General features: G+C 31.9%; 1 protein-coding gene across 1 annotated transcript in view; it reads left to right on the top strand.

The window, feature by feature from the left end:
- Positions 1-24296, top strand: part of Smp_146910 (putative choline o-acyltransferase) — a gene marked incomplete at both ends in the record, with an annotated part of 62811 nt that overhangs the window by 28609 nt on the left and 9906 nt on the right. The window contains 4 exons of the mRNA XM_018789594.1: positions 2036-2231; positions 3124-3365; positions 21401-21501; positions 22178-22309. Of these exons, the coding sequence (XP_018655021.1) occupies positions 2036-2231; positions 3124-3365; positions 21401-21501; positions 22178-22309 (671 nt within the window). The remainder of the gene's footprint in view (positions 1-2035; positions 2232-3123; positions 3366-21400; positions 21502-22177; positions 22310-24296) is intronic.

The following is a 24296-nucleotide window of genomic DNA, read 5'->3' as shown; positions in this document are numbered from 1 at the left end:
AATTAAAATAATTTAAAAAACAAATGGTTATCTTTTTTTAATAAGTAGAATAATCAAAATGAACAACTATGTATTCTGAAGATGTATAGTGGCTAGCAGTGGAATCCAGTTTGACGCGCGTTTCGTCCTATTTGGGACTCGTCAGCTAGATGTACCTGCATCTCAGAGTTGATGTTCACTCTGGCACTCGAACCCAGTACCTTTCGCCTGAAATGCCATCGCGTTATCCACTCACCTACTGAGTCCTGATAGCCACTTACTTGTGCAATCGGGTGAAGTTTGAATTCACTTCATCCCAAATTGGACGAAACGTGCGTCCTGGATTCCACTGCTAAACGTTGAAAACTTTGAACCATCGATAAGATGTACGCGCGTCCTGGATTCCACCACTAGCCACTATCCATCTTTGCTTACAATGCTTGTGAAATAAGGCTATATCGAGGCAATACGCACAGTATGCACATATGACCAATAAAAGACTGACCAGTTGCAGTCCTAAGCATCAATGGAAAGATTCAAACAAACAATACTAAGTAAATTCAAACTAATATATTCTGTTCCCTTCTTTTAACAAATGACTTAATTAGGCTATCATTAATTTTTGTTTCCATAATATCAAGTTCTTTTGAGTTTTCTATTCTGTTTGTTCTCAAATTTTGGTTTAATCCCATATTTATAAATAATCTTCTATATTGAATTACATAGATAAGTGGTATATTAAGTCAAACTTTGATAAACACATACAAATTGAAGTAACCTAATCATGATTATTGATTATTCTGATAAAAAAAAATTATTACCTTATTATTGTTATTTCTTTATATTTTATTTGTTGAATCATCTTTTCCTCTCATGGGAGTAATAATGGGTCATTATCTACAAGTAGATTTTATAATACTCAATAGGCAAATTACTATAGTAATAATAATAATAATAATGAGATAATAATTTCATTGATGAAATATTCTTCTTTGGTAGAATCATATAAAAACTGTATTGAAGGGATATATATATTCTTAGAAAATAGTTATTAGGCATAAAAAGTTATCATTTATGTTACCCCATAGAAAATATTCAAAGTTCAATTAGTTGGCTTGAGATGATAAATATACATAATTATTAGTTAAAAAGTTTGTAAAGATTGTTCATTATAACCTGAGTTGAACTCGATAACTGTAGGAAATACTAGACAATTGTTTTATCCTCATATCGACTTTTCACCAGTATGTATTTATGACCCCGTCAGGAATCGTTTCCAACAAATTTAGGTCTCACGTTGAACTATATATCTCTAGACAACTTTTTGTGTTGCTATCTGCCAAGTATTAATCACGGAGATGTTTTTTATGAATATTGATAGAAAAGTAGTAGTCTAACTATAGGTATTCCAATATATGAAACTTCAAATTAAACAATCATAACAACATACTATAATAACAAACAACAAATGCTTAAAAGAGGTAAGCCCCGTAATTCTAACGATAAGGTGTAACCAGTGGAGTTTAACCATATTGGAAGTGAAGCATTTACTTACCTCTAACACTGGTTGATAATTATGTATATATATGACTTAAATGTTGTAGATCTAGACATAAAATTTATTGTTGGCATGAAGCCACTTTAGTAACGAAAAAATACTTTTACAATATATCTTGATTGCGAATACTTACTCAACTCAACTGTGGAATTATATGTTAAATGTTAAATTTTCAGTATTTTGTTTAAATATACAGTATCATATTGTAGTAACTAGTAGAGACATAAAGTACTGAGCTCGATCCGATGTTAGGTTATGACTAAGGATTGATGAAGTGCTGTAAACTAAGACAAAACAAATATCCAACGCTTTCTAATATTCATCAAATCTTCAGGTGATCTCAGTTTAAGGTACAACTTACAGTCAAAACACAAAAATACTTACGATAATGGTTTTAAATCTTTTAAACTAAGAATGATCTATATTAATTCAAACTTCATAAAATTTAAACATTGTTAGAGGAATTTTCCTAGAATTTTCAATGTATTTTTTTCGTAGTTCTTCGTTATTGATGTCATAACTAATGGAAGTAGATTAAGTGAAGAAGATATATATAATCAATTACGTCGTGTTACACAGTTCGCTGAAGAGTCAGTAGCTGGTGAAAGTGAAATGGAAGTACAACCAAGAGTTGGTGCACTAACAGCTTTACCAAGAAATAAATGGGCAGAAGTTTATGAACACTTATGTCAAGGTAAGGTATTATGCTAATATATATATAATTATTGTTAATTTAAAATAAAAATAGAATATTCTCTCAATATTCATGGAAAAAAATTATCACCTAAATCTATTGGATAACTAAACGGGTAACTAAATTGGATAGCTAAACTGCCTTCGCAATAAAAAAATCTTTTTGAATATGATGAGTTTAAAATAGAACTTTGTATAGTAGCTGACATATCATATCCATATGTGATGAACACCAGTCAATTCCCGTGTATTAATCAATGTTATATGATACACAGTTTTTTGGTATTGGTTGAACTCTACTGAACATTTTATTGACAATATTTTTGACTGCAGCGTTATATTTCTTTCATTCGGATTTCTAAGGTAGTAACTGGTTCCTCAGCAACACTAATGAGTACCGACCAACACGAATCTATGGTCTCAGAATTTCTACAGAAAGGCGCCAACTACCTAGAATAGAACACTACTATTATTTAAGTTACATGTTGTAGGTATTCTTAATAAGGACTAAAAACAAATATGAGTTATGGTTGAACTACAGTGTGATCACTAATCTAAATGACCCAACATCGCATGCACTACCTTTCAATGTTAAGTGTTTGGAGTTAGTCGACAGGATATCCTGAACTTGGGGTTCGTGTAAGTTGGCACTAGTTAGCATGGTGAACTTGTAATCTTAAGAAACCTGATTTTCAATAATGGGTTCGATACCATGTCACCCAGGTACACAGTCTCGTGCGTTGGCACTGATCCATTCGGGTAGTGGCTGACCTTCTATAGCACTGAAATATCTACAATCGGTCAATCACTGAGTAGTAATCAATGTCATGTTTCTTTCTAGTACTCTACGCTTCTCTATTCTTCTGTTTCTCCTTCTTCTCTCTTCTGACTAGATCCAGAAAATGAAGGAAATTTAAAAACTATTGCGAAAAGCATGTTTGTATTATGTTTAGACAAACCAATTCAAGCAGTTGAAGAACTAGATGAAACAACAGATATTAACGGATTTTTAAATGAAACAAATGATTCAAATAACTTAAATAAACGTGATGATGTTTCATTAGCTTTACAATTATTACATGGAATGGGTAGTTCATTTAATGCGGCTAATCGTTGGTATGATAAAACAATGCAAGTGAGTTATCTACTAAAGCTTTGAAAATTTTTATTTTTTCAAATCAAATGTTTCATAAAATTATGTTTTGAATGTATATAAAATAAAAATCACTAAACCACCATGTTATCGATAGTAAGCATGTTTTTCAAATAATTTCTCAACGTTCTAATGGAAAGTCATAATTTTTAGAGTTAAACGAGATTATAGTGAGATAGTAAGTCACTAGTGGTACTGGATGACATTTATGCTACACCTAAAAGTTATTGAAATTGGAAAGTATTTACCAACGAACTCTAGTGTATTGTTCTACATGGATCATGTTAGTTGTTAGATTAAAACTCCTCGATACTGTTCTGTGTGGAGTATTGAATTCTTATTATTGAGAAGTTTCAAGACGTAAGTTAACAGTTGTCGATAACTTTATGATTTTCAACGTTTGTGTTGTTGATCTCTTTTCGTCTTGGAAATTATGCACAAAATAAACCGAATTCTTTACTCAATAACTTTTTCATTTTTTCGGGTTAAATTTATCGTTAGAACACCTTTAACTTTACGTCTTTAAAGAGCTCCTTTATTTAAAAAATAATACTCAAATTTGTCTTATGAAAGTAGTAACATTTTCCAATACTGAAGTCCATATTGAAAATAAATTGCATCTATATCCCTGTTAACTTTTTAAAACAGATTTCTCATTATTCTATTTAATTATATTTTAATCCATTTGATTCTTTTCACAAACTTAAATAAGGCAAGAAAGACAGTATTTGAAGAATACTGTTAATTTATAATTATAGTATTAGTTCCAGGGTATTCCTAAATAATATAGTACTGGATTAAAAAAGAGCATACTAACATACGGAAATGATGTCTTTTGAACTTTATGCTAATTGACTCTAATCACTCAAGATTTATTGCTCTTTGAAAACCTCTCAATCAGTACAAGATTTTTAACAGTTACCTTTTAGTTTTGCTTTATTAAGCACGAATAAATAATCTTGGTTTAGTCGATTTTTAATAAAGATACTCAAAAATTAATTGATTACACCTTCCAACGTTCAAATTCACATAAACCTCTCTTTTTAAACAAAACTATTTCAGATAATTTATTATCGTTAAACATACCAAATATATTAGAATCTTGCAAAAAAATGAAATTCAGGAAAGTAAATTTTCTTTCTAATCCTATCATTTACTGAACCTATACAAATATATTTAAACTGATTTTTTGATTGAGATGTTAGACCACCATTGGAAACCTGGAATCAATGGACTGCCGTTTCATCCTAGTGTGAGACTCCTCAGCAGTGCTCATCCACGATCCCGCATGCGGGATTCGAACCCAGAACCTTTGGTCTCGTGCGCGAACGCTTAGCCTGTAGACCACTGAGCCTAACTTTATAAACAAATGAGCCAATAGAATTACAAAAATCACACCATAAAGTGTTCAGAAATTCCAAATATCAAAAGATAGTTAAGTAATAATCAAAACGTTGACTAAGAATAAGTAGATGAAAATGATCAAATGAGATCACAGGATAGACAAACATCTTCCTCCATTTCAAAACATTTGGTTGAAACTGGTCATAAGGTTGACATCAAGTCAGCGTTTGTAGTGTTGTACAAAAACCTTCAAGGACGTATACCAAGGTTTATTGAAGCTTTGGCTATATGGAAATTGAAACCCCCTTTATGTGTTCAAAAACAATTTGTTCTTACCCTTAACCTACCCTGTTAATGCTGATTCATTATCCACAGTAGTCATCACATTGTTTCTGTGTACTTTATTTATTTTCTTTCCTTGTTATGGCTTACCTTAACCTGTCTAGTTTTTCTTTTAATTTTCATATGAAAATGCCTTTAACAAATATATGTGTGATCAGGTTGTTCGAAATGTATTGCGCAAATACACAACATAATTCTGATAAGTTTCGTCTTCTCATTGCATTATCAAAATTTATCAAATGGACTAATTGTTTTAGAGATCATTTAAAACATTATTTAATGAAGTTATAATCTACTAATTTCATAATTTTATCATCAAGTTATAGAAACAGTATTTCAATTAATATTCTAAACTATTCAGCTCAGTTCATTATCTAATACTTTCATACAAAAATCACAAACTTAAAAGTAACGATTTATTTTTGTACTATTCCTTATCAGAATAGTGATGTATGGTCTATGCTCCCTCCCCAAGGGGTAACAGGCGTAAGTATGTGATAAGTTATCCGAATAATACATCTTTCATAAGATGAAATAGTCTTTTCTTAAACTTAATTTTTGAGATAAAAATTCTTGTTACCTTACCTTTTGAGATGGTGGAGAAGATTTGTAGCTCAGGTGGGTGATTTTGATGTTGGTTTGTTTGCAAACCAACATCAAAAACCTTACCTTTTGTTCTATTCACCTTTCTCTTTATAGAATTTTTATTCCCTAACAATGGCAATATAACTCAATAAAAAGCAAATTACATTTTCTTTTTTATAAACTAGTAACATACATTCATACAAGCATAAACGTTGACACACATTAACTAATAATAATGATAAAGGGAATATTTTATAAAAATGAAAAGTGGCAAAAGAATACTATGGAACATTAGTTAATAGTTAACATCTGTTGTTATCTCCCATGGTACAAAAGTTTCCTTATTGTTTACACTTGGTCTGATGTATATATCTATATATCGGTAAATAGATAGATAGATAGATAAACAAGCTAATCGATAATACGTAACAGTATAAAAAAAGTTACGATTATGATGATGAAGATAAGAATGAATTATTATTATAAGAAAGACTCAAGAAACACTGTGTTGTATCTGAGTCAATGAAATAATCGGTTAAATAGTATTCAAAGCTCTCATTAATTTAAATTAAATATTCGAAGTTCTATCAATTAATTAGTTTACATTACAGAGAAAAATAATTTATCTCAATTTAGAATTGATCAGGCGACGACATCACAAGTCAATAAACTTGATTACAATTGAGTAACAAGCAGATCATAGCTATTTATTTATATTTATTAGTTATTGTAGTGAGTAAATACAGTTTGCCTGTCAAATTGTTGAATAGTAATAGCTCATAGGATAAAATAAATGTCTAATTTGTTCATTTGATTGGTTTTATTATTTGGTTAATTACAGAATAACAGTCAAAACCAGCCGGTTTACGAGGTACAGATTTTTGTGTACTTAATTGCTAGTTACTCTATTTGTGTGAGGAACTGTGATACCAATCAACTATTTAAACCTAAGTTTACATGATGGGTTTCGAATCTCTAGTTTATATTTTAAAAGTTAAATATTTTACTCATTCATCTGTAAGTTCCAGATTTGCCCTATCTTGTCCAGTTTTGATAACATGACATTATCCGTGGTAATTACACTAGACATGTAAGTAGTTCAAAGCTGAGTAAACGAATATGTACATGGATACTAATTTATACCATAATTACATGATAGTTGTTTGAGAGCAACTAGTTATAACGTTTTTTTAATCATTCCATCACTAAAAAGTGAACATACTGTCTGAAATGAAAGGAAGGAAACCTAGAAATTGATATTTTACATATATACAGATTATATTACACAAATAAAATTACATCTCCAAGAATATAAATGGTAAAGCATCTTTTGAAGTCTTCAAGATCTTTCATCTAGCTTCAGCAAAATGTTTTTTTTTTAAATAAGAGAATGATTGTAAGATAATGACAACAATAAAATCAATCTGATAATGTTCATAGATTCTATCGAAATTGTAAATTTATCTAACTGTATATAGTGACTATGCAACCAAATCAATGAATTTAAATTCACAAAATCCATACAAATTTTGCAATATTCTTTAAATTAAAAGTAGATGAATGATCTACCTAAAGATTTCTCATCAGTAAAGGGTTGTGAATATTGCTGTGAGATCATAAATTGATCAATTTTAGAGCAATATGGAAAACCTGGATGTAGTAATGGAAATTTCATTCTAGTATGGGTGATCACTGCTGAGGAGTCCCATACTAGAAAAAAAATTGTCATCCAATACCTTCAAGCTTTAATGGTACTCTAAAATTGACCAATTCATGGTCTCAATCAAAAGAATTTTCAATAAAATATTTGTTGACTATTATTTCTTCGGTATTCTAATGAACAATAAGTTATATGTGAACCAAAAATTAAATATAAACCAACAATTAACTGTATCGTGGAGATCTTAGTAACTTTATAGTTGGATTCAAGAGTCACTTTTGAAGCTAGACCACCATTGAAAACCTGAAAGCACTGGACGGCCGTTTCGTCCTATTGTATGACTCCTCAGCAGTGCGCATCCACGATCCCGCCGAACGAGATTCGAAACCGGGACCTATCAGTCTTGTGTGCGAGCACTTAACCACTAGACCACTGAGCCGGCCGGCATCCAACGTTGTTAACGTGTAACTTCAACCAATCCACGAAATTAAGCAACCGTCCAATATTGTCTTCAGTGAGTTACTATCTCACAACAGACCTGGTTTAAATACACTGGTCACTGCTCACTAATGACTGACTTCAAGAGGAATTTCCTGGAGCTCTAGTCAAAAGCAGTGACCAGTGGAATTCAAGCGCGTCTGTTATTAGATAATAGTTCACTGAAGACAATGGTGGACTGTTACTCCATATTGTGCATCGGTTGAAGTTAGTAATTAACTGTATCATTGCACGTACAAAATTTTATTTCCCTTTATATACTGCCTTCTGTAAACATAAGCTGATCATAATACTAACTATTAATATGACTACCATTTATACTGATATATTAGAAATTCAATTGAAATAAAAAAACTATTCCCATTAAAAGGAAAACGAACGCAAGTATCTTCTCATTTGTTCTTTCTCAATTTGATGTAGTTCGAGAAATGGTGAAAAAACTCTATTTCTTTTCCTTCTTTTTATTTTTCCCTAATTTTTTTCCCTCAATAGATCGAACATACTTTCAAATTAAAACACTGCATGAAGCCTCCTATGTATTCATTCGATTTTTTAAAATAAAAAATGAAAAAAAGTGAAACAACTTGATTAACTAAAGAAATAGAAAGTTAACTATGATGTTGACAACAACAAATTAGGAAATAATAATAGTTATTCGAATTTTGATCACATGTTTCTCTTACGTTGTTTGTATTCATTTGTTAGTTTTTCTAAATACGCCCATCCCAATATGTATATAGAGAGCGACTTCTGTATACTTATGTACACATGTGTTCGTGTAATTTTATTCATTTGTACTGCTTTTCTTTTAGTTTAATGATGAATGAACTAACTAACTAACTAGCTAACTAACCAACTAGTTAATTAGTTACATAGTTAGTTCATTTATTTGTTTTTTGATGTGTTTCCCTCCCCCTCCCATAAAAAATTAGTCTAGGTCAATAAAACTAAACAAATAGACTTCGTGTTTTCTATATATAGTTTATCTTTGTTCACACACAGCAACAAGTAAACACATGTAAACATGAATAATAAGTACAAGATTTTATTTCTACTTATATTGTAAATCTAATAGGACACTGGAAAATAATACTAATGATACTACTCACATTACTATTATTAGTAGTATTATTACTATCAATAGCAATGTATATGATACATATAGTAAGAGTAACTATCTTTATAACGAATTCAATTGTATATATTACTACTAAAGTAGGAATTAATAATGATGTTAATAATAATGTAACTTTTTTTCTTTTCTTCATTTGCAAATCTTTCTTTTCATATATTACTACTTATTTATATATGTATTAAATAGTTCAGTGAATTTCAATAGTTTCATTAATCATGCACGTATTGAACTAATAATATTACTATTTTTTCTCCTTCAATGATTCTGATAATAGTTGTATAAATTTATATATTGAAGATAATATTTAACCCTAATTAGTAGTATATATAACAATATAACAATATTTTGTATATATTTTTCAAACATAATGATTTATTAGAATAAAACAGTCTAAATTTTTTTTCTAAGATTATTTGACTTCTATTGAATGCATAATAGTAATAATAATATATACATATTCTTTATCCGAGATGAAGTAAATTTTTTTGATTAGAATAGTATCAGAAGGGGTTTTGTGGAGATTTCAGTATTTTCATAGTTGAACGCATGAGTCAATTGAAGTTATACCACCGTGGAAAGCCTCGAAGCACGGAACGGTTGTTTTGTCCTATTGTGTGACTCCTCGGCAGTGAGCATCCACAATCCCGCCTCGCGAGATTCGAACCCATGACCTAGCAATCTCGCGCCAGAGCACTTAACCGAGATATTTCCTGGAGTTCTAGTGAGAAGTAGTGACCATTGGAGTTCAACCAGGTCTGTTGTGAGATATCAACTCACTGAACGGTTGCTCAACTTCGTGGATTGGTTGAAGTTGGACATTAACACTATTAGAATAGTTTCATTAATTGATCTTAAGTAAAGAGTGTATATTAGAAATCTGAAATGATAAAATACACGAAGTTATTTGATGCAATTACAGAATAATACATAGGAATTTTCGTCTAAATTAGAGCGAATAGTTTCCCAGTATTTGGGCGGTGAGTTGATATAAGACATTAAACAGGAATAATATATTTGTAAAATCTCAGCGAATGAATTTGTTTATTATTTATTTAAACACATAAATATTGGTACAAAAAGGCACCAGATATGTATGTGCCACACAAATCTTATTTGATTTGTATGAGTGCTGTGATACTGCCCAGGTGCCCAAACCGAAGCAGGTGGTTTTCTTAGGAAGCCACACCCGGAGCCTTTGACCTAAAGATCTGATCCACAAGGCAGCGGAGCATCGTGAGGAGATGCAGTCCCACGGTAGCTGGCGACCAACGATTGATTCATACGTCATTTGTCCCCTTACGATATTGGAGCCCATTTGCACCATTTATTTGGAATCAGGGTTTCCCAACTCCCTTAGGTGGACCCTCTGTGTCCACCAACCCGGTTAAAGTGTCAGACATTCACTTTTCGTCCTCTAAATTTCATAAACAGCACCCGTGGCACGAGAAGGCAGTGTGTAGGACTTCCCTGGAAGAGGCTATATATGCATGGTCATGTGAGAGCATTTCGAGAGGGAGAGCGCACTCTCCTCATTCTCGGCCGTACCAGGGCATTTGGTGGCTAACGAATGAATTGCCAGGTGAAACGTTGGATTCACTTCAAATTCATTCTCTGAGATTTTACAATTATATTATTCCTATTTAATGTCTTACATGAAGTTATTGTTAATTAAAAGAAAAAAAGTGATTCAATTATAAAATATACAAAAGTAATCTGAAATCATTAAAGATATACAGTTAGCTGAAATCTCTTAATTTCTTTAAATAACAAAGATTTATAACTATTCCAATTAAAAAGTAAATCAAATAACTATGTGAATTAAAAATGAACAGTGTAGTTTAAAATTATTTACGTTTGGTGATATACAATATGCTTTAGTTCTTCTACAATTACTGATGATCTTTCCTTCTTAAAAACATAAATGTAGCCTAAAAAACATCAACCATACAATTGAATTTTTCAAATGGTTTGTTTGTAGAACAATCAAAGCATTCATAGTCACTAATGAAACACACTAAAACAAACAGATTATCAAAATGTCTTCTATAATCTTCTTGATTCAGATAAATAAAATACTTCTTATGAGTAATGCATACTTATTGAAAACACATAATTTCTACAAAAATTTCACCAAATAAGTAGTTTCATTGAATATTTTATTATATTGTTCAGTATTTCTTCGTATGAATAGAGTGATTTAGTTAGTTCTCACCTTAAACCTACCCTGGTAATATGAGTTTATTATCCAGAGTGATTGAGTTTCAAATTGTTTTCACATTATTATTATTATTATTATCAAAAGGGGTTTTATGGAGATTTAGTATTTTCATAGTTGAAAGCGTGAGTCACTTGAGACTGGTAGGTCCTGGATTCGAATCTCGCGAAGCGAGGTCGTGGATGCGCACTGCCACTGAGGAGTCCCACAATAGGAAGAAACGGCCATCCAGTGCTTCCAGGTTTTCCATGGTGGTCTAGCTTCAATTAACTCACGCTTTCAACTATTATTATTATCCTTGTTTACCCCCCTTCATTTCCAGTCTAGTTAACCTTTTATTTTTATATATAAATATTCTTAACAAGTATATTACGTGTGATTAGATTGTTCGAAATGTATTACGCTAATATATCATCACATAGTTCTGATAATCTTCGTCTTCTTATTTCATTTTCATTAGTATATGAAACTGGTAATGAATTGGAAATTTCATGCTAAACTTCATTATTAGAATTTCCCTTTTCAAATAAAAAAGATACCTCATTCTATGTCATATATGTACATACTTATATTTACATTTGTTTGATTAACTCAAACAATATTCTCTAATTATATACTTCTTTTTCTCTTTTTCTTTTTGTAAATGTTTCTTTAATTATCTGATTTACCTTTGAAGTATTACTTTCTTTATTATCCACTACTTTATTTTGAAGCTTGTTGCATTTTCTTTCTTTTTCTATTTAGACTGACTCTCCCTCTTTATTATGTTTTGTTCTTCTAAAGCTTCTATTATCTGTTAAGTTCATTTTCTGTTATTTCTATCATTTTATTTCGTTTATTTCAAGAGGGAGTAAGAATTTATTAGCTTGTATAATCAAGATATATAATTAAGTATATAGTTTAAATAGAATAAATTGTTGTTAAGTTACTTGTTAATCAATACAAGTATTTTATTATAGTTTACAATCAAACTAACTTCAGTTAAGTGATCATCAAAAAAACAAGTGGTAATGAACAATTGTTTCATTCTTTTATGAAGTATATCAACAGTACATACAACTTGGTGAGAGATCAAACCCAAAATTTTTAGATCTCACTTCTAATACGTTGTCTTACTAATAGTGAGTCTCTATCCAATAGTTTATATCTCTGATTTATTTTAGATTTGTGATATTCTACCAGTATTATACATTAACATCAGTGATTGCTAACACTTCTTCAATATTTCGGAACTTTATTGGACAAAATAGACGTTCGACTTTTGTTGGTTTTTTGTGATAATTTAGTTGACGTCAGTCTGTGACGCAAATTATCTTTAAGTCAATTTAAAGCCTATATAATAACTGAATTTCAATTCTAATTTCTATTATCATATATTTTTGTGATGTGTGCTAATGATGTCGATAGATATAAGTAGTATGTGTCATCAATAGAAAGTGAAATGTCTGGAGGCAGATAGTTACGAAGATTGAAGAAAAGAGGACGAAAACAGAGAATGATTGGTGTAGAAATAAAAGAACAATGAAGTATGAGACGATTGGCTGACATTTTTCAAATGAAGTATTTACTGTATGGTTTTCAGATTTTACCGAGATATTCAGTAATTTTGTGCTCACATACATTCGATTGTCTCCAATTGTGTTGCCGTCCACTACACTTTTACTGGTTTTCCCACTTATCTGCTCAACCTAATATTTCTAAAATAATGACTTTCCTAAAAATTCTCCAAAACTAATAAACTTTACTCAATGAGATTTCTCTTTTGTCTTGGAAAATAAACAGACTTTCTTTAAATTTTTTTTAAAACCAAATGCATCTAAATTAGCAAGGGAAAATAGTCGAAAATAAATCGTTTTCTTTTCACCTACCAAGTTTTATTCATTTACTTTAATAGTGAACAAGCAGTCTCAATCAAATCATTGTTTGTATGCAAATCGTTCATTACATTTTACCGTACATCTTATCATAGTAGGCGGTGTAACCATGTTGGCATCTCAACAAACATTAAGTTATATAAATCTTAATTATCTGAATTGTATTTTATTTTGTCTGCTGACTTCTTTAAAAACTGATATAAATTGTAGGATTACTAAAGAATATAATGCAATCAACTTCCTTTTCATTCTAATTTTCCGTTATAACCACTCACCATCCAACTTAGGATTGAATTCGAGATATTCACGTCTAGAAAGGAGTATGATATGATTTGACTACTGATTCATGATGTCATTATCTGTTTTGTTATAATATATAGTGATATTTATTCAATAAAATTAGTGAGTTACTGTTCTATTCTCCACTTGGTTGACTTCACAGACCAGTACTTCTTTCACAAGAGATGACCATTTGATTTTGAAGATTTTAAGTTGTTTTAATATAATAATGATCATAATTTCAGTTAGTAAAGAATAGTCAGACAATTAAAAATCTTTTTTTTTCTTGTAAATCATAAGTTAAATTTAACAATATTCTTGTATATGACTGAAATAAATGAACCTCAAACCTGACATTCATATAGTGAAACAACTGAGATTTGTATAAACCAGACTCCTGGGCAAAAATTATCAACTGCTTGATGAATATAGTTGAAATCATGAGTCAAATGAAGCTAGACCACCATGGGAAACCTGAAAGCACTGGACGGCCGTCTCGTCCTATTGTGTGACTCCTCGGCAGTGCGCATCCACGATCCCGCCGAACGAGATTCGAACCCAGGACCTACCAGTCTCGCGCCAGGGCAATTAACCGATAGATAACTGAGCCGGCATCCAACGGTGTTAATGTCTGACTTCAACCAATCCACGAAATTGAGCAACCGTTCACCAATTGTCTTCAGTGAGTTGATATCTCCCAACAGACCTAGTAGAACTCCAATAGCTACTGCTTCTCACTAGAACTCCAGGAAATACCTTATGGTTTTCCACGGTGGTATAGTTTCAATCGACTCATGATTTCAACTACATATTTTAAAAAATTACTTAAAATCTCCACAGAAAACCTGCTTGGTCAATGATAAATTTTAATATTTCTGAAGCAGTAAAAAAATTCTTTTATAACCTATAATTCTTTTTCACTAATTATACATAAAGATGTAAACAAACATTACAGTCGGAGATTTTAGTCTGCTAAAAAAACTAATTCTCTAAGCATAAGTAAGTAGTCAAGGTTAATTATTTAGAAAACAAAACGATAATAATAATTTCGTTTTTCCACTTTGCTTGGCAGTTTTTAATTATAGTGTACACTATTATTAATATTATTATTACCAACGACGCTTTAACGTTCGCTTTTATATAATAACAGTGTTCTACTTAAAACGCGATTAATGATAAACATTATCTTTATCTCTTCATAAACTAGTTTTGCTTTCGAATATTATTAAAAAATTTGATACGTTTACCGTTTATTTGATGACTGATGATAGTAAACCAACAATTATTTCCTGTAGCCGTCGTTTACTACTGAAATACTACTTAACTTCCTCAAGATATTACTCACTGAAAGTATCCATATGTACATGAAAGACAATTCCTACTAAAGCATACTAGTGAGTTTTCAATAAGTAATCTGATGAAAATATTTCAACTTAAAGATTTGTCTAACAATAACTACAGTGTAAAACGAAGTATATTCTGTGAACTTTTCAAGACTTTAAAAGTGGGAAGAAATGGTTACTCACGGTTTTCAATTAGACCGTTCAAGTACAGAAATTCAATGTGATTCATTTTGATTTCACTGTTAGGGAAATCTGCAGTTAAACAAAACTTGAGAGATTCAGTACTTTTGAGTAGCTGAATCTCAACCAATTAAATGTTATTTGATTTTTTTGACAATTTGTACTCAATCTCATCAGCACTAAAGCGTAAATAACCCAATAAAAAAGCTTATGCAGTGAACTGACTTTCACTAGGTAACAGTTTAAAACCAGTGCCCATTGAACTTTTCGAGTTCAGTCGGGTGAGTAAAGTGAGACACTACTGACGACATTGAATAATGATTGGAAAGGTAGGTCATCGCATCTTGACTTACTGGTATGTAGGCAATACAGTTATCTACAAGTCTTGACTTCGGTCAGTGGCAAAGTAGTAGATGAGGAATATCTGAACGAGAACACAGGTGGGGACAATCGAATGTATTTAAGCAGTAATTACAGACTATCTCACTAAATTCTGATAACCATACAATGAACAGTTAATTTACAAAATAACAATCAATTGTCTCAATCTTAGCTGTTCCTTCTGCAAATATCAGTCCATCTTCTCTGATTTCATTGTTCATGCATTTTCGTACCGATCGCGCTTCATTCCTGTTCTTTCCTTATCGATCTTCTGCCAAAATACATTCTATTTCTGACTATTACCGTATACTACATATGTGGATATATAAGTAGACCACACCATACATCTATTTACTAAAATATTTGTTAATTTACTTATCATCTACTGATATACATTCGATTAAGTTACCCTTTCTTTTTTCTTTTGTTCATAAAGAACTATTTTTATCAGAAGGGGTTTTTGTGGAGATTTAGTATTTTCATGGTTAAAAGCGTGAGTCAATTGAAGCTAGACCACCAGGGAAAACCTGGAAGCACTGGACGGTCGTTTCATTTACTCACTAGTGACTGACTTCGAGAAGTAAATCCAGGAGTTCTAGTGAGAAGCAGTGACCAGTGGAGTTCAAACCAGGTCTGTTGTGAGGTAACAACTCACTGAAAACATTAGTGAAATGGTTGCTCAACTTCGTGGATTGGTTGAAGTTAGACATTAACACCGTTAGATGCCGACCGGCTCAGTGGTCTATCGGTTAAGTGCTCTGACGCGAGACTGGTAGGTCCTGGGTTCGAATCTTGCGAGGCGAGGTCGTAGATGCGCACTGCCACTGAGGAGTCCCACAACAGGACGAGACGGCCGTCCAGTACTTTCAGTTTTTCTGTGGTGATCTAGCTTCAATTGACTCACGCTTTCAACTATGAAAAGAACTATTTACAATTCATTTGAATTTTCTTTTTTCTTAATATTATTATCACTATTATTTTGTTAATCCTAATATACTTAACTTCATCTTTATTATTTTTCTTGGTATCATTATGAAACATCACGCTAAATTCCTATTTATTTAACTAGATTTCTCTTTATTACTTTAAAAAAATTTTTTTTTCTATATTTCAAAATTGTTTCGAATAAAATTTTTTTAAAACAAAAAAAAGTCAATAAATTTTTTCTCTTGTTGCGTTTCTAAAAGAAAAAGAAAAAATAAAAAAAAAATTTACTCGCTAAAGAAAAATAAAAAAATACATATATATCATAGAATATCATATTCATCTCATATTACATTTATCAAAATTCTAAGTTCATCTGTTCACTTCTTTTATATCCTTTATAATGAATATACACTAGAGAGTAGAAGTGCTTAAATGAAATTGTAAAAGTTTATAGATTAAGTAAATATATATATAATGATATACATCAATATGTGCGTGTACACATATGTGCTTGTGTATATCTCCAATGACTTGTGCTTATCCTTCTTTCATTTGAGATGTTTCATGATATTGAAAAATTGAGAAGAAGAAGAAGAAGGAAAAAAACTGATTATCAACCATGAAAACAAGTGTATGTATGTATGTATCTATGTGTATGTGTGTGTGTCTGTTTGTGGTTTGTTTTCTTTTGCATTCTTGTTTCCTTATTTTTTCTTTCTTAATATAAGAAGACAAATAAATGAACAAACAAAATTGTTTTCCCTCAAAAAAAAAATAGAATAAAACAGTACAAAATTCTTTAACACAAGCAAACAATCAAACAACTAGTTTTCAATATAATTTTTACTCCCATTATTTATTTTATATTTTTTTACAAAAAAAAATTGGTCATAATATAAGAGTGAAAAACTTTAAAAGAGATAATAATAATATAAAAAGTTTTTAAGACAAGCCAAGTTAAAAAGAGAAGATACCATGGGAGTCATTGGAAGATGAGTAGATTAATTTTTGACAGTATGTCTTTATAGATGAATTGATTTTGTTCAAGTATCTATATCATATTGGTTAACAGAAATATCTGTTTCCTATATACTATTTTTCATTTAACGATATAATATTATCAAAAATAAAAAAGAAGAAAAAAACAGAAGACGAGTAAAGGATAAAAATTAACAGAGTAAAAATATTGGCAAGAAAGGAAATACATTAGAAATTAGGCCCGTTGATAGTTTTCCAACTCTTGGCATTTGTAAAGCTTCTCTATACTTGTATGATTTTGAGATGGTGAAGATTTGTAGCTCAGGTGGGTGATTTTGATATACGTTTGTTTTCTGGGCTAGATGAATTGGTCATGGAGCTTTCGTCGTCCTTCTGAACGACATCATCATCCAAACTCAAACACTTCACTTCTACCCAAAGTTTGTGTTGATGATGTCGTTCAGAGAGACGATGAAAGCTCCACGATCAAACCATCCAGCTCAGAGAACAAACCTACATCAAAGGCTTCTCTATATTTTTTTCTAAATTTTCCATATATTAATCATCACTTGGGGGATCCCAATGATCAACATAGACAGATTCTAGTTGAGGTAAATTCCCACGCGAAAAGTGTGATTCTTGATCGCGTTTTCTATAGGCATCAGCTTTTTTACGTAGTACTACTCCATATAAGTTAACAGAAATACTTGTTTTCTATATACTATTCCTTTTTCATTTAACGATATAATATTATCAAAAAAAGAAGAAAAAACAGAAGATGAGTGAAGGATAAAAATTAACAGTGAAAATATTGGCAAGAAAGAAAATGGATGAGTAATAAAATTAATAGATGTTATTGTACTGTCATAGTTTACCAATACCAATCATGATTAAAATCTTATTTTTTCATTTCACCTTTTTTAAATCAGATATTACTTAAGTTTATTTTTTTAAAATATAGAAATTTATTAAGATTAGTAGTAAATAGAGATTAAAAATGGATAAGAAGAAATAAATCACTATCTAAAATGACTTTATTTACTAATTTTATTTCTTTATATTACTTTCTTTACAATTAACTGATCAGAAGGGGTTTTTGTGAAGATTTCAGTATTTTCATAGTTGAAAGTGCGAGTTAATTGAAGCTAGACCAACATAGAAAACCTGGCAGTACTGGACGGCCGTTTTGTCCTATTGTGGGACTCCTCAGTGGCAGTGCGCATCCACAATCTCGCCTCCCGAGATTCGAACCCAGGACCCAATTAACTAATCACCTAGAATTTCATGAAAAAATTCTCATTGTTCATAACAAAGTGAAAAAAATAGCGAATTGCATAAATACAACAAGATAAATATCATGGCAAAATAAAAGTTAGACGAATAGATATGAAAGAATACACTTACTTAGTTACTTACTTTATTATGCCTGTTACTCCTTGTGGAGAACACGCTAACCACCAGCATTCTCTATCCAACTTGTCCTGGACAATCCCTTCCAGTTCTTTCCAGTTGCTATTCATACTTTTCATGTCTGCTTTCAATTCCCTACTAGTGTGCTTTTTAACCTTCGTCTTTTCCGTTTTCCTCCACGATCCCATGTGAGCGCTTGCCTCGTGATGCAGTTTGATAATTTCAAGGATGCTGATTCAGCATCCTTTCCTAATTTTCTCTTCAGCTGGAATCTGATTTGTTCTTTCCCATAGTAACTGTTGATGATGGTTTTCGGTTAAAACTGGGCATTGAGTATTATACGTAGACAATTGTTTATAAATACTTGCACAAACAAATTAATGTGAATGATTATTGACGAAATATTATTATTTAACTATTCCTGATCTACTGTAACGATAAAATGTTGACAAATTAAAATGAATATTAGACTATTTCAATTTCATTATTATGATAGATGGGAAGAGAACTGAATAGGTTTAAATGATAAATTCATTTTGTATGTGAATGATTTACAAGATCATGAATGCTTTTCGTTAGATGTGAAATAAAACTAGAGATTTGGTCTAGTGATTAATCGCTATGGAGCGAGACTGGTAGGTCCTGGGTTCGGATCTCGTGAGGCGGGATCATGGATGCACACTGCTGAGGAGTCCCACAATAGGACGAAATGGCCGTCCAGCGCTTCCATGTTTTCCTTGGTGGTCTAGCTTCAATTGACTCATGATTTCAACTATGAAAATACTGAAATCTCCACAAAACCCCTTCTAAATTCGAAAGTAATAAATTCATTTTTTGACAGTTTTAAATGTCGAAAAAATTGTATTCCCTTTAACTTTATTCTCTTAATCATTATATAATATTTATATCACACAGTCTTTATGCTACTGTCAGCTTATTTAATAACTGTCAATACAGGGGGATTTATGAAGTTTGTAGGACTTCTATAGTTTATATCATGAGCACTGGTCTCGGGTAGACTACTGATGAGAATTAAGTAGTACTAAACAGTTATTGACTAATATTTTGAAAGTCTGGCCGAATATAACTATCCTAAGGATTAGATATTTTCATTTCGAGTTAATTTATCCTTTCTATTAACTATCTACTAAGTTTAAATTCACTCAATAATCAAACATACTACTTTTTCCTAATTACTATTAAAGAGATTTTGAATAATTATCTTACATCTTTCCAAATGTTTCTAAAGAGTCAGTTTCAGTAGCCAACAACTTTTTTCCATGATTATATTGAAAAATATCCAAGACATAAAATTATTCTTTTCATAATGTAGATGCTCTGTCTACTTAAGAATCGTAATTTGCAGTTCTTCTCACATATGATTCAAACATAGTATAACAGTTAACTATACATCATTTTTTGTGTTGGCTGTTTGGATCTTCCAATTGATGTTTAGAATTGTAAATGATCATTCCCTTATTGGCACATGTGCACCCTGTGCGGATTGCCTCGACGTTGCCAAAAGTCACAAGCGTTGTAAGCAGAGATGGATGGCGGCTAGCAATGAAATCTAGGACGCGCTTCGTCAGCTGGATGTACCTGGGCCCAGAGTTGGTGTTCGCTCCGGGACTCGAACACAGTACCATTTGCTTCAAACACCATTGCGTTATCCACTTAGTTACTGAGTCCAAATAGCCACAAGCTTGTACAGTGGGGTGAAATTAAGTCCATGTTTGTATTGGTTGTCTAAATCTTCCCATTGGTATTTAGGAGTGAAATCATTTCTCTTAATAATAACTTCAGTTCCGTATTCATCATAAAATGGTAGCAGCCGAAAAATACTATTGAAAACTTGAAAGAATTAGACTCCTGCTTTATTCTAGTTTAAAATTTCTCAGTATTCCTCATTCGTAACCTGAGAGGTAACCTAAGGTATATGTAGTAGATATCGTGATGATTACGATATTTTTCTAATCACAGATTCGAAATTTAGTTATCTATAATATCAAATTCAGTTAAACATAAGTTCAGAAATAATGCGTCCAAGTCTGAGGAGGGATTATTTTGTTCGTCCGAACTTTACCATCAAAATGCAACTCTATGGTCTATTTATTGAGGCCACAGTTAAATACTTAATGGAGACAGTGAAAACTCATTCGATTTCAATGAAAGTGAACTTTACAGTAGTATAAATGATTTTAGATTGATATCATGAATAGATCAAGGTTAGACTACCATTGAAAACTTCGAAACATCGGACGACCGTTTCGTTCTGATGTGTGACTCCTCAGCAGCACACATCCATAATCCTGCAACAAACGGACTCGAACACAGGACCTTCAGCCACTCACGCGAACGTCTAAACTGTAGATCAGTGAGTCGGCATCCAACGGTATTATTGTGCAACTTCAACCAATCCACGATATTGCGCGACCATCCACTATTTTCTTTAATGAGTAACTGACTCACAACAGACGCGTTTAAACTGCACTGGTCACGGCTTCCCATTAGAACTCCAGGAAATCTATCTTGAAGCTAGTCACTAGTGAGCACATGTCAATTATCAACATAGGGTTCGCGCACGAGACCAAGGGTTCAAGTCCCACGCACGGAGTTGTGGATGCGCATTCCTGAGGAGTCACATACTAAGATGAAATGGCCGTCCAGTGCTACCAGGTTTTCAATGGTGGTCTAAAATTGATCCATTTATGATATTAATTTAAACTCAGAAATCTCCACAACCTTTACTGATAATTATAAATGAGTACCAAAAATATATTTGTACATTTTGTATTCTTGTTTTCTATTTGCAAATTTCAGATGCATGTGAGTACATTTAAATATCATTTTTCTTTCATTTTTCCAGTTTATCATTTCCCGTGACGGTAATTGTGGTCTTAATTATGAACATTCTGTTGCTGAAGGAATTGCTGTAGTACGCCTGATAGAACACATTCTTCAATATATGTAAGTTATTGAGTTTTATTTGATTTGCGAAATGGAATATAACTTCGATCGCATTTTAAATAATGTCGTCAGTAAATAGTTGGAAAGTTTAGAAAGCGATATTATTACTTTTGGAGCTCGAATAATCTCTGCTTTGATCTTGGTAAGAATATTGAATACGTAATATTAATAGATCATAGAATACGGCACAGCTATTGTCGATTGTCAGAAACTCTTTAAATAAAATCAATTCATAAATAGAAACTGTTTCGAATTGAAACAAAATCTTTTATTCTCTAATCACTAGTTAATCTATCAATATTTAATTACTAATTGAATGTTATCATAACGAGAACACAGTTTAATTATTAAACTAGTTGAAAAAAATGATAACCTCATCGTTTTGTACATCGAACGACATTCCTACTAATTTATAGTGGTTTCTAGAGTAGATTTTATCCAGCGGTCACTGGAACTTAACCATCACTAGATATTCATTCGGGTACTTCTTTTAAACAATAATAAAATGAATGTGAGGGAAATACTACTTATTTTCACACTACAACAGTATTGACGAAAAAGATATCGCTTTCTATTTGACTGAGAAAATGCTATTATAGAATAATTTGCTCTCAAGAATATGTTAATTTAAACAAGATAAAATAAAGACAGTATTTGCCACTTATTTGAATTCTAGGAAAGAAGTAAAACGATGGAAATTAGTTCGATTCCCATCTGTATGTGAATTGGCGTATCCGAGAAGACTGAAATGGAATCTAGACGATAATTCAAAATCAATGATTGACTACGCCTTAAATGAAATCGATAAGTAAGTGGTTTCTTTCTTTTCTTGACTATGTAATTTAATAATACCAGGGTGGTTTTAATTACAATATCTCATCAGCTGATGACTTGTTGAGAATCGTGAGGCGATAAACACTGTTTCGTTCTAGCTTTAAACTCCACAGTAACATGACTGAACTTAAGACCTACGTGAAAGCACTTGGTCAGTGATTTGTAATCTAGTGGTTAACATTTCCAGTCTTAATAACCTTGACAGACAGCCCCACCACCATCCAATGCCATCGTTGTGTTCATTGTCTCACCGCCAACATGGCTGAATTTACGGTGAATTATATCTAATTAGAAATTCGACAAACCTATCACGAATAGAGACACCGGTGAGCCTTCTATTTTTTAAGAGTTCCTTAAGTGACTCCATTAGGTAGAATGAACTATCTTCAAATATCCAAAAATCACTAAATTGAGAATAAAATGGGTAACAGATAACTTGTGATATTTCCATCATTTCAAGTCATCTCAAAAAACAAGTTCTGGACCGAGGGAATCTAAACAACTTGCCCATTAAAATAGCTGTCTGTGTGCTTAAATACCTGAACAAAACAACCATAACTACTAAACACTTGAATATATAACATTGATGTGATTCACTATTGCTCAAAAAAATAACATATTTTAGTCAATTCATTCAGAAACCAGAGATGCTGACGCTAATGAATCTAAATGATTAGTTATTTAGTTCAGAGTGGATTCACTTCAAACCTTATGAGCGCAGTCGTTAAGAATCGACAAAATGCAAATGGAAACTAAGTAGAAATATTTCATTTGAATTCCTCTTGACGACGATAAAGCATATGCTGTATTTACAATGCAAAAGTGTCTAAACAGTAGTATATAGAAAATTATTCAAAGTGAGCACAAAAATGCATCTGTATATAAAAAAAGTCAAAAAGATCAATATGAACAAAGATAACTCCACGTTTCGTGAAATTTCGATTAAACATTGTTGCTTAGTCTATTAACAAACCTTTCACTGAAAAATCAAATATTCCCTACTCTGTACTTCATGGTGTAGAATTTTAAGATATAGTAGTAATGGTAAATGTTCTTCTTTAGTATATCCTTCATCATTATTCATGTAACATATTTTTGAAAAGATGTATATAGTTCAATGGGTTTATCCTGATCTTACAACTGTAACATAACTTTCTGATGGATATTGATTTTTAATAAAATATATTATTACTAAGATTCAATCAAAAACTATTAGATGATACATATATATGTGTATCAGAAGGGGTTTTGTGGAGATTTCAGTATTTATCATAGTTGAAAGCGTGAGCCAATTGAAGCTAGAAGGGCAGCTTTGTGACCGATGGCCCACCACCGTCTACTCAGCCTAATAAGGACATTTTGTTGATCCTGCCCTTTGCTTCTGATTACGAATTGGGAGATTATGCTAAAGGAATCATGACGATCGTTGCTGACAAAGGCTATCGCCTGATGGTCCAGCTTACAAGTACGGTAAGCTTGGAGGAGCTAGCTGATTATGCTGGTGTGATTTATTATCCAGAAGACGTTAATCATAGTATTGAGCTGCTGTTTTATTGTGCCCAGCGTGGGCTTGCTCTGGTGCTTTTGGATAAGGCCTTAGACCTGTTTGACTTTCCAGCAGTTGTTGCAGACAATAAGGGCGGAGCCTATGAGTTGACCAAGCATTTGATTGATCAGGATTGCCGTCGGATCATGTTTGTGGCAACTGCTTCCTTTGGTGAGGTTTCCTCTGTTAGAGATCGTTATTTGGGTTATTTGGCTGCGATGGCGGAAACAGAGCTTGAGGCTAATTATTTTGCAAAGCTGAAGTCAGAAAGCAATGCTGCTTATCTTGAGCGGTTGGTTGATGACCTGACGGGTGCTACAGCTGAAAAGACTGGCTTAGTGGTCGAAAATGATTGGTTAGCTATTCAATTGATCCAAAAAATCCAGCAGGCTGGGCTATCTATTCCCTGATCAGT

Source organism: Schistosoma mansoni, chromosome W (assembly GCF_000237925.1).
Source record: "Schistosoma mansoni strain Puerto Rico chromosome W, complete genome".
Lineage (NCBI taxonomy): Eukaryota > Metazoa > Platyhelminthes > Trematoda > Strigeidida > Schistosomatidae > Schistosoma > Schistosoma mansoni.
This window is presented reverse-complemented; position numbering and strand designations above follow the sequence as displayed.